Here is a 12,140-nt window from a genome sequence, read left to right on the forward strand (position 1 = left end):
CCTACCAGCCCCTAGCTCCTCACGGGTTAATCCCCCTCGCCGCCCGCTCGCTTCCCGGTGCCAAAGTGGGTGTTGCTGGAATTCCTCTGTCTCCCTCTCCCGTAATGAGGGGGCCGAGCTGTCCCTCCGAGGAAGGGGCATGGTGTGGATAAAAGAGCCGAAAAAGCAGGAGGAGGTTTCCAAAAATAAAAACCCTCCGAGTCCCCTTCGGACGGCTGCAGAGGGAGTCGCAGCGCCGACGCCAGGCTTTGTAGGGACAGCGTGGGCCCCCTCCCCGCTCCCACCGGCCGCCCCAGGAATCCCCTAGACGAGCAGAAGCAGGTCGCTGCCCGGGCGAGTCAGCAGGGCAGTCCGCGGGCGGCCGGACGCACCGACGACTAAGCCCCTGTGGTCGCCTCAGCGCACTCTGCTCTCCTCGGTGCCATGGGGTCACCGGCCACCTCCAGCCGCCCGGGGGGCACCTGCTGGAACCCCCGAAAGGGCTTCCTGCCGCAGCTCATCCTGGCCCTCCTGGTGGCCATGGGTCATGCCCAGAGGGACCCGGTGGGGAGATACGAGCTGGCCGGCAGGGACGCGGCTCGGCTGCGGCGCCCTGGAGCCAGCCACCCCGCAGCAGCAGCTGCAGCCAAGGTGTACAGCCTGTTCCGCGAGCAGGACCCGCCCGTCCCGGGCTTGCCGCCCGCGGAGCGGACGCAGCCGGGCTGGGGGAGCCCCAGGAGGCTCACCGAAGCCGAGGCCAGGAGGCCATACCGCGCGCAGAACTCGCTGCGCCGAATCCAGCCACCTGCGCAGAATCGGAGAAGCAGCGCCCTGGGCCAGCCGCAGCCCGCAGCCTGGACCCGGGCGGCGCCGGCTCTCACGCGCCTTCGAACCCCGCAACGGCCCCCGGCGGCGCCGCGAGGGCGGCTCACGGGGTGAGCACGGGAGAGGGGAAGGTAGATGGGGAGGCGGGGGTTCAAATCACAGGCGCCGGAGCTCCCGCGCACTCATTCGGGCAGGGGTGTGCCGGTCCCTCAGTTCTCAGCGCCGCGGGGGAAGCAGACCAGTTTCCAGAGCCAGGCTCACGGCTCGGACCGGCTTTCTAGGTGTTTGGACGAAGAGCAAGCCAGTTTTCACCCTTCTTGGTCGGCTCGCCGCGAACCTCGACGCTCCCCACACGGGGCACCCTTGTGTACACACGGGCTCCTCTGTCCGCGTGTCCTGGCACACAGAAGCCAGCTGTGCCACGGGCTCTCGAGGGGGCGGGGTAGGGATTGAGGGGGGGGCACCGGGTGGGCACAACAGGCGCTGGAGGCCCAGGGAGGTTAAACCGGGGCCGAAAGGTAGGTGGCATTTTGGGGAAGGAGACTGGCAGCAAAACCGCGCCCCGGGAGGAGTGAGTGGCTTGGGGCTCTTGTAGGTGTGGGAATGAGCGCGCGCTTAGGGACACTTGGAGCAGGATGCCCACCCGGATGTGGCTCCGGCCCAGTGGACCCAGTGTGTAAGCCAAGAATATGTGAGTATCAGCATGACTTGCAGGGTTAAGCTTCCTTCCAGTCCTCTTGGGGTGTCACACCACTGCTCACATTGAGGGGCGCTATCTCAGGGTGCAGGCCCCCCACCGAGACCCTCAACCCCCGATTGTCATGGCCTGGCATCTTCACAGTGAAGGCTTTAGAGCAGTGGTGTGTGTGTGTGTGTGTGTGTGTGTGTGTGTGTGTTGGGGGGGAGGTGTGGGGGGCATCCTTGACAAGTCTGGAATAGGCAGCCCGTCTGGGCTGGGGTGGGGGTGGTTTTTAACGGGGTTCAGTGGTGGAGAGTAGCATGAATGGCTGTTGTTGTACTTGGCTGGGGCAGCACTGGCCTCATTCAGATCTGGATTCAAGAAGCCTACCCTGCCCCTCCTTTCTGCCCCATGCTTTCCACCCTCCCAGCGGGTTTAGACACCTCACTCCATCTGACATGTTCTGTTTCTGGGTTTGGGGTTCTGGCCTTCCAGCCCATCCTAGTGCAAACTGTAAGGACTTGGTTTTGCTTGTTCCTGTCTTACCAGCGCTCAGACCATGCCTGCAAACATGGTTGGTGTTCGCTGAATGATGTCTGTAGGGGACAGTGAACTCCCTGCTGCCCGGGAAAGGGCACTGAGTTAGACACATACATGGCACACGGGCTTAGGCAGAGCATTCAGCAGGTGTTCACACACACCTGCTGTTCTCGTCTTCCTCTCTTGACCTGTGCAAGGGGGCAGGTGCTTCCAAAGAAAGAGTGTGGGAAAGGAGCTGGGGGCCCAGCGGCCATAGCAGCCCAACTACAGACAGCAACTTGGAGGGATAAGGTGGGTGGTGCTGTGTAGCAGGTGCAGCCACGGCCTTGGATGCCTGCAGCCCGTACCAGAGTCTTGCTCCAACCCCAGACTTGCAGTCTAGCTTCTTGCTGCTTGCTCCTGGGTGAGCAGCTTAAGTGCCGGGGCTGCTGGCACCCATGTGCAAGAACTAGATCGAAATTCTGGCTCCTTGGCCTAGCCCTGGATGTCATTTCGGGGAGCAATCCAGGAGAAAAAAGAACATATAAATGTGTCTCTTTGTCGCTCACATAGATGGCCATAAATAAACATTTAAAACATTCAAATTGGAGACATGGACAGATACAAGTATGCAGCTTTCTAGAACTAGAAACTTCATGATAAGTGTTGGGAGGTTCTCTTGCAGCATGATGGAGGAGCTTATTCTGTAGGCATTGTGGTGGGAGAGAAGGCTGGGGGATGCGGGGTGGGGATTGGAGGGGGCACCATCAGAGTTTATGAAATGAGCTGCGGGTGAGCTGAGCAGGTTGTGACCGTGAGACTGGCAGACATGCACAGGTGTGCAGGAGTATGGGCTGGGTGCCACCTGCAGATACCTGCTGTCTGCAGTGCACACCGATGAGCACAGACTGGCATTGGTGCCCTTCTGGCATCGTCCTCTGTGCAGCTTCCATAAAGAGTAGGTTCTCCTGGAACTCTGGTCAGCCGGGGAGGGTCCAGAGTGACAATCTTGTCCACTGACTTCATCTCCCATCCAAGTCCGTTCTGGCTTGTGGCTTTGGGCCAGGCCCACTGCTTTGACCTTGGTCTGGTGGGATATATGGAGCCAATGACTAAGTGCCACCTGCTGGTGAGGCCTGGAACTGCATCCGTACTGCTGGGTAGTTTTCATTTGAGCGTGGAATGCTAGGCTGTGCTGGACCCCAAGCAGTGGCCAAGGCAGATTGTGTCCTCATGGAACTTTCAATGTGGTTGGAATTTAGTGCGCAGAACAAAGATTTTTCAAGTATGTGCCAGGCACGGCACTAAATGTTTGGGTTAGAGCTGTGACCGGAGCCGACACAGTTTCTGTACTAATTAAGTTTATAGTCTACGGGAGACTTTTAAGCCATGGCATGACCTTCATAGCATTTCTCTCTGGTTCTAATATTATTTTTTAAGTTTCTATGCTGTTAAAATAATAGCAGGAACTGGAGTTTTAAGAGACAAGGTTTTTGGAAAATAATAAAAATAAACATATTGGAAATATTAAAATTCACAATCCAGTTTTTCCAAATCTCAACATTTTATTATATTTTGCTTCCAATTTTAAAATATTTCTGTTTTTATTTGAGAGGTAGAAAGACACAGGGAGCAAGTTCCCATCTGCTGATTCACACTCCCCAACCCCAGCTAAGGCCTGGGAGGGGTCAAAACCAAGACCCTGGAATTCATCCAGGTCGCAGTAAATGTCCCTTGAGCTGTCACTACTGAAAGTGGGAAGCTGGAGTCAGGAGCAGGAGCCGAGTATCGAACCCAGGCACTGGGATGTCTTCACTGTTAGGCTGAATAGCCAACCCAGTTTTCAGTATTCTTAGTTGAATTAGAATTTCCTCTATAAATTTGCCTCTGTCTCTTCCCATGATTATCTGGTTGCTCAAATTTAGTTAATGCCAATGCATACACTTTGTTTTTAAGATTTATTTATTTTTATTGGAAAGCCAGATATACAGAGAGAAGGAGATACAGAGAGAAAGATCTTCGTCTACTGGTTCACTCCTCAAGTGGCTGCAGTGGCCGGAGCTGAACGAATCCAAAACCAGGAGCCAGGAGCTTCTTCCAGGTCTCCCACGCAGGTGCAGGGTCCCAAGGCTTTGGGCCGTCCTCAGCTGCTTTCCCAGGCCACAAGCAGAGGACTGGAAGGGAAGTGGGGCAGCCGGGATATGAACTAGTGTCCATATAGGGATCACAGCAGTTGTAAGGCGAGTATTAACCCCTAGGCTATCACGCCAGGCCCCAGTGCATATATTTTTTAAAATATGTTATTTGTGAGGAAGGGGAGAGAGAAGGAGAGCGAAGTCGTGTGCTGAACTGCTCAAAGGCCCAATACAGCTGGGGCTGGGCCAGGACATAGTCAAGAACTGAGAGCCAAGGATGCGATTCAGCTCTCTCACATGGATGGCGGCAGGACCTCAGCTGCTTGAGTCATCCCCACTGCCTCCCGGGGTGTGCATTAGCAGGAGGCTGGAGTCAGGGGAGGCAGTGGGACTCGAACCCAAACACCCCCATATGGTGCAGGCATCCCAACGTGTCTTAACTGCTAGACTAAACTCTCACCCCTCCAATTCATGTTTTAAGGGTATAGATGTGAGTGCTCACAATACACAATTCGACTTTTGCATAGTTAAACTTAGCTCATTGATACTCTATTGTATTCTTTCGCAACTTATGCCCCTTGTTGTTACATATCTGAGATTTAATCATGTTAATGTACAACTCACTCAGATTCATTCTTCTTTAACTGTTGTCCATGGCTTTATCTATCCTCCTGGCTTGGGATCTTCAGATTGCATTTTGCTATTACAAAAAGGGCTAGACTCATTTTTCTATATAAATAAATTCCTGGTGGAAAGGAAAACTTCGTATCATTGTAGTGAATTGAAGGGTGGAGCGCCTGCGTGAGCCAAGGCCATGGCAGGAAAACGGAAAGGAGACACACTGGTGTTAGGATGCTGGTTGGATGCCATGGCCATCTCAGCTGTTCTGCCCTGTGATATGCTGCTCCTGTTGAACTGAGGGGCCTGGCGCTGTGAGAGAGGCTGGGAGGGGCTGCTAGGATCTAGCCCTACAGGGAGACCATGTGATCCAGGGGGAGTTGAATGTTGAGATAATGTCACCTCTCCCACCCCTTATCCCTGACTTCCTGTCCCAGCCTAGTGCTACTTTTTTTCTTTTGTATTTATTTTTTACTGGAAAGTCAGATACCTAGGAGGAGAGACAGGGAGATCCTCCATCCACTGGTTTGCTCCCCAAGTGGCTGCAATGGCCACAGCTGAGCCCATCCTAAGCCAGGAGCCAGGAGCTTCTTCTAGGTCTCCCATGTGGGTGCAGGGTTCCAAGGCCTTGGGCTGTCCTTGACTGCCTTCCCAGGCCACAAGCAGGCAGCTGGATGGGAAGCAGGGCCTTTGGGACACAAACCAGCGCCCTTATGGTGTCCTAGCGCATGCAAGGTGAGGACGTTAGCTACTAGGCTACTGCATCGGGCCCCCAGTGCTACTTTTACCACCTGCAGGAAACACTGGATGACAGCAGGCAGTATGTACTGTGGGGTGGGCACTATGTGGGACTGCAGAGACACAAAATGGAAAAAAGAAGACCCCCTCTTCCCCCCACACAGAGCCACAGAAAACCCCAGAGAACTCAGCCTTCACACTTGCAGCCTCTGGAACCTGGGGTGGGGACTGGGCAGGTGTCAGGGCAGGTGTGCTACCAAGGTAGGAGCATCTGACTTGGCAGTCCAGCAGCATGCCAAGGATGTCAGTGAGTGCGCAGGTGAAGACGGGCTTGGGCAACAGAGGGACCACCTGAACGAAGACGTGGCTGACCTTGTGTCCTCTGCATTGGATGGGGATGGGCAGGGTGACAGGAGCAGCTGGCTGACCAGGGGGTGACAGGAGCAGCTGGCTGCCTGGCCAGGGGGAGCCGTGGGAGGTGCTGCTGTGCCTGGGTGTGTTCCAGGCTGCTCCTCAGGTGTGTCCCCAGCAATGAGACCACATGGTGGGCGGCTAATGGTGGCTCAGTGTCAGTTGGGAGAATTGGCTCGTGTGAACTCTGACCTGACATGGGAGGCCAGCATCCCAGGCCGTCGCACTCATCCCCTCTGCCAGCCAGACCCATTAGCACAGCCACCTCCTGGCAGGTCCCACATCTAAAACTTTTGCATTGGCCTCGAAGGGACCGCTCAGAGGCTATCACATGGCCCCTGACTCTCTCAGCTAACCCCTCTGCTGGTGATTCTGGCCAGTGTCCATGTGTCCTGACATCCCTTGGGGCTCCCCTGTAGCCAGGTCAGCCTCTGCCTCTCTCCTGCCCCCGCCCAACCAGCTGCGAAGCCATCCTGAAGGGCTCTGGAATGACAGCTGGCTTGGTTGCCTCCTTGGGCTGGGCAGCATGCCACACAGCTGTGCCAGGCCCCTCATTTCTTTGCATCTGGGTACCCTGAGCAGACTCCCAGGGTCTGCATCCTGTTTCTTCTCAGAGTGTTCAGGCCTGAGGAGGCCTCATGGCCACCACCAGGGGTGGTGATGTCCCTTCCGCCAGGGCTCACGCCACTGAGCCCTGCATGGCAAGAACAGCCTCTTCCCCAGACCCCAGTGACCCCAGCCTTGGTGTGCAAGGGGCCTCCTTGAAGCCAGAAGGCCATCGAAGGTGGGGGAACGTTCTGGGGGTGCCCTTGGAAGGCAGTTCCCCACAGCTTTGGACCAAAGGACCAGGAATGGACCTCAGCTTGTTTAAGCTGCAGGAATGTGATTTTGAATTCTTTGAAAGGCTCCCAAAACCGCACAGGCTTTGGGGTCCACTTCAGTGTCAAACAAACTCCTAAGTGGGACCAGATGCTTGTGGCGCTGGCCACCAGCAGCCCAGCCATGGCCACCAGGCTCTACCCTCAGTCTCTCCCTCTGGCCAGTGTCAGTGGGTGCTTGTGGGGCTGCAGGAGACTTTGTCAGTGTCCCTCAGGCCCACACCTGAAGCATGAAGCTGGAGTCAGGCCCAGGGAGCCCCCACTGGTGCTGCCGATGCCAGAGGCACTTGGGTTGGGATAGGTGATGCCCCAGATTTGGTGTCTCCTTTGGGTGCCCTCAGTGCCAGCACCAAGGTGAAGCAGGGTAATCAGGTCCCCCGCTGTACCCTCCAACAAGCTTGTTTCCCTGTAAGTTCTCCTTACACAGTTCTGGAGCCCTGTTCCTTCTGGTCTGCCAAAGGCCAGGGTTCCTCTGTGTGTGACTTTGGTGGCAGGTGATGCTTCCATGTGTCTTCAGGCCCACTTCAGGCATGTCCCCCAGCTTCCCTGAGAGGATCAGCATGTGTGGGGCCAGCAAGCGCTGCACTGTTTGTGTTTCAGTGAGCAAAAATGGAAGCCGAGAGCCAGCCCAGATCTGGACTGAGCTGAGGCTCTTTGCTTCTGGATCGCTGGAGCAAGTGCCTGAGCCTCGCTGAGCCGGCCTGTATGTCGTCTAGACGGTTGTGGTCCTTTTGGCTGTCTTGGCATCAGGTGGTGTGCGTTTTTCCCTGGTTAAATGGTCACAGACCCTGAGAAGGCAAGCTGGACAGCGGGCACCAGGGAGCTGCCTTGGGGATGTGCCAAGACAGCAGACTCAGAATTCAGTGTTAGATTGGCACAGTCCTATCCCTTAGCCATGTGCCATACCTGCGCCTTGGCCCCTTGGGGACAATCTTTCCCAGTCCTGCTGTTTCCCCCATCCCAGCCCCATCTCCGTAGGGGGTGGGGCCGACAAGTGTCAGCGCTTAGCGTCCTTGTACTGATCCGATGTTGGTGACCCACAGGAGGAACGTCTGCGGGGGACAGTGCTGCCCGGGATGGACCAGAGCCAACAGCACCAACCACTGTCTCAAACGTGAGTGCCTCCCACCCTGTGCTGTCTGTCTCCCATAGGGCAGGCTGGGCCCAGCGACTTCAGCCCAGAGATGTCTGAAATGGCTGGAGGAGATTGAAGATGTCTCCAACGGGAAGGAACATTTCAAAGCAAGCGCCCTCTCCCAGCTTCTAAAGCTTCCTGCACTCCCTCCCCCTGTGCACCAGGTCCTCAGGGTGCTGGCGCTGTTGCCTGTGTCTGCAGAACATGTCTGGCCCTATGTGCTCCACCCTATGTGATCCCGAGGACCCCATTTGTGTGCATTGGGAATCCACCTTCTCCCTGGCCCCTGGCTGGGCAGTGTGGGCCTGTGCCCAGTGCTCTGGGCCACATGATAATCACTGGGGTGTGGACAATCTTCTCTTGGCCTGCTCTGCCACCTAGCAGGTGACCCAAATGAGAACAGAGAGAGAAATTGTCATGACTATGTGAAACTGAAGGTGAAGATGGAGGAGCCGGGGCCTCCTCCATGAACCCCTCCACCGGTGGCTTCAGAGGCAGTGGCAATGAAGACAGAAGCCACCACCTCTGCAGCAAGCACTTCGTGCAAGGTGCACATTACGCAGCCAGTCTCACTAGCCTCTTAAAGGCACAGACAAGTAGTTGCCCAAGGTCACATGGCCAGGAAATGCAGCGCTAGAAGGGAAGTGGAGCAGCTGGGACGCGAACCGGCACCCATATCCTAGTGTTTGCAAGGCGAGGACTTTAGCCACTAGGCTCCTGACTGCAACATTTTAAAAAAGATTTATTTATTTGAAAAGCAGAGTTAACAGAGAAGGAGAGACAGAAAGGAAGATATTCCATCTGTGGGTTCACTCACCGAATGCCTGCTACAGTTTGGGGTCTATGGCAGGAAGTCCTGGGGCAGGTTTAGCTTCAGCAGAGCTGGGACGGACTGCGACCCCACTCTGACTGCTTCCTGGGGATTCTGATGGAACCAGTCCTTGGCCTTCAGGGACTGGAAGGGGTTCTGGGAGGGAGGGAGCCATGGGCTGGTGTGACCTGGAGGGTCTGCAGCATGCAGAGTGTGACTGAGGTCGGCTGGCAGCTGGAGCCCCATGGCTTCCCGGGGTGGGGACTTTGCCCCTCCTGCCTGCAGGATGGGATTGAGGGGAGGCGGATTCAGACCTGCCGAACCACGAGGTTCCCAGTTTCTAATTTGCTCGTGATTGCCCAGTGTTCCCTGCTGCCAAACTGCAGTTTCCACACGGGGACTCCAGGCTGGGAGAGCATGTTGGTTGTCACAGCCTCACCAGGGCATTGCTCCAGGATGGCATCCTTCCCCACTGTCCTTGTGTCCCCCTTTCCTGGCCCTGTCACCTGCTACTCCCCTCCCCGCCTACCCTGCCTGGTCCCTCTCCACCCCGCTGGCTGGCGGTGGCAGCTTGGTGGCAGTGGCCTTGCCTGCTAGAAGGCTGAGTGCTGATCAGCCAGTCCTTTGGCTGTTTGCTTGTTGCTGTTTTGCTGCTAATGAGCCTAATGAGAAGCACGTGGGCACCAGGGTGTTGGTCTGGATGACTGGTCCAGGGCACTGCGCAATATGGGGCTCTTGGCTACACACCCCAACAGCTGGCTATCTCTCCCCTTCCCCTCTCCACAGCAGCCCTCCTAGCTGGAGGGCAACTGCTAAGGCCAGGAATGTTCCTGATTTCCAGCTAGCTGCTCCATGCATGAGGGGTGTGCCAATAGTGAAGTCTCCTTCCAGATCCACGCAGAGACACAGTCTCTCCCTGGCTTACCGCCCACACACAGGAGAGTCCCTGCCGCCTCCCACTCCAGTCACCATGATGTGCTAGATCATTACCCAGGCGGCCTGCTGCCATCCTCCTTGTCCCTACTATGGGACTCCTGGGAGCATGGGGTTAGTACTCTCCTCCCTCCCCTGCGGGAGGAGGGGTCTGGAGCTGGGCTGTGGTCCCTTCCTCTGGTCTCAGGGCTCTCCTTGCCTCTCCTTCTGTGGCTTTGCCGGCTCTCCTTAGAGACTTCTGTGCTTACATATTTGGGGAAGCAGCTGACTGTGGCCTGGCCTGGCCTGCCGGGTGGGAGTGATTCTGTAGGGATAAACATCTGTCTCAGGCTGGCTTCATCCTCACCCTGACCCCAGGCAGACTTCTTCGGTTATAGCCCGAATCCCCAGGGCAGAAGAATGTGCCGACAGCTGCTGCTGCTCTAGGGGTTTCAGGGTGGGCCACAGCTCCCTAGTTCCCACCCCACTGTGCAGTGAGGTTCAAATTTAAGACTCTGTGCATCGGATTCTGGGGTCGGATCTGGGAGGAGCAGGTGCCTGGCTCCTGGTTCAGGGTGGTTGGGCAGTTGAGCATTTCTCCCAGATGTGAAGCAAGGGTCGATGCTGTATTGAGTCATTTGGTGGGGCTCAGTGATGACGCTGTCCTGTAGCTCCTGCTGTTTGTCGGGGGCTGTGCCAAGCATGTTATATTATTAATTTTACAATCATATTTATTTGAAAGGAAGGGAGATGGAAAGATAAACACATACAGAGAGAAAGGCAGGCAGACAGAATTCTCACCTGCTGGTTTACTCCCTAAATGCCTGTAATGGCCAGATCCAGGCCAAGCCAAAGCAGGGAATCAGGAACTCCATGTGGGCGACAGATCCAGTGACTTGAGCCCTCACCTGCTGCCTCTTGGGGTGTGCATTAGCAGGAGGCTAGAATCAGAAGCAGAACTTGAATGCAAGCCCAGGCACTCCTATCATATGGAGACTCAGCCTCTGGACTGAATGCCCACCCCTGTGGTATTGGCACACAGCCGGGCACTGGCAGAGCCTGAAGGTGAAGCCAATAGCCCAGCTCCAGAGCACAGGGCCTCACCACCATGCTGTCTGCTCAGGGAGCAATTGTGGACACGCTGTGAGGATCGCCGGATCTGGGACTCCCTGCTGGACTGCCTGAGCACCAATACTAGCCCTTCCTAGCTGTCTGCTAATGCACACACACACCTTGGGAAGCAGCAGATGATGGCTCAAGTACCTGGGTCTCTGCCACCTACATGGGAGACCCATATGGAGTTCCTAGCTCCTGGTTTGTCCTGGCTCATCTCTGGGTATTGTGGGCCGTGGGGAGTGAACTTGCAGATGGGAGTATTGTTGAATCCTTCTTTCTCTGCCTCTGCCTCTCTTTCAAATGATGCGGTTCCAATAGGAACCAATGCTCACTCTCCCCAGCATGCTGAGGACCTCCCTGGTGAGCAGGCAGGCGTCCCCCTGAGACACTTCACCCAGAGTTTAGAGACATCCTTGACCGGAAACCTGTGAAATCCCGTCCCATGGCCTGCTGGCAATGGATCCCCCATATCCACTCAGCTTGTGCTTGCTTAAGGAACTCAGTGGGCAGCTCATCTATGGGGCACCTGGCACTTTCTTCTCATTTTTCTTTTTAAGATTTTTAAAAGATTTATTTGTTTGTATTGCAAAGACAGATTTACAGAGAGAAGGAGATCTTTCATCCATTGGTTTGCTCCCCAAATGGCCGCAATGGCCAGAGCTGATCTGATCCAAAGCCAGGAGCCAGGAGCTTCTTCTGAGCCTTCCACATGGGTGCAGGGGCCCAACACATTGGGTCAGCCTTTACTGCTTTGGGAAGTGGAACAGCTGGGACAGGAACCAGCACTCATATGGGATCCCAAGCTTGCAAGGCAGAGGATCAGTCAATCGTGCCACTGCTGGGCGTAGGACCTGGAGCTTTCCTTCCTGTATCATCAGCTCCTGTCACTCACCCATTCCTGCTTTGCTGCCTTCACCCCCACTAACAGTCTTACAAGAACACTTTCAGCCTATGGAACTGTATCATAAAACAATTATAAAAATAACTCTGAAAAAATTTTAGAGATTTACTTATTTATTTGAAAGGCAGAGTTAGAGAGAGGTATCTTTCTGCTGGGTCACTCTCCTAAATGACTGTAAAAGCTGTTGCTGGGCTTGGCCAAAGCCAGGAGCCAGGAGTCTCCTCTGGATCTCCCACTTAAGTGCAGGGGTCCAGGGGCTTGGGTCATCTTCTGCTTTCTCAGGTGTATTAACAGGGAGCTGGATTGGAAATGGAGCAGCCAGGAATCAAACCCCAGCATTCTGAGATGCTTTAACCCGCTGAGCCACAATGCCAGCCCCAGTACCCAACATCTTAATGTAATGCTTTTCTACAATCTTCTAAACTCCTACTTCTAGGAAGGGGCCATAGTAGCCTAGCCAACCTAAACTGCCACCTGTTACTG

The 12,140-nt window shown here is 55.4% G+C and overlaps 1 protein-coding gene across 1 annotated transcript in view; it reads left to right on the plus strand.

Moving 5' to 3' along the window:
- Nucleotides 1–201: 201 nt before the first annotated feature.
- Nucleotides 202–12,140, plus strand: part of LTBP2 (latent transforming growth factor beta binding protein 2) — a 79,827-nt gene continuing 67,888 nt past the window's right edge. The window contains exons 1-2 of the mRNA XM_058655357.1: nucleotides 202–914; nucleotides 7,826–7,896. Of these exons, the coding sequence (XP_058511340.1) occupies nucleotides 424–914; nucleotides 7,826–7,896 (562 nt within the window). The 5' untranslated portion in view covers nucleotides 202–423. The remainder of the gene's footprint in view (nucleotides 915–7,825; nucleotides 7,897–12,140) is intronic.

Source organism: Ochotona princeps, chromosome 26 (genome assembly GCF_030435755.1).
Source record: "Ochotona princeps isolate mOchPri1 chromosome 26, mOchPri1.hap1, whole genome shotgun sequence".
In the NCBI taxonomy this organism is placed as follows: domain Eukaryota; kingdom Metazoa; phylum Chordata; class Mammalia; order Lagomorpha; family Ochotonidae; genus Ochotona; species Ochotona princeps.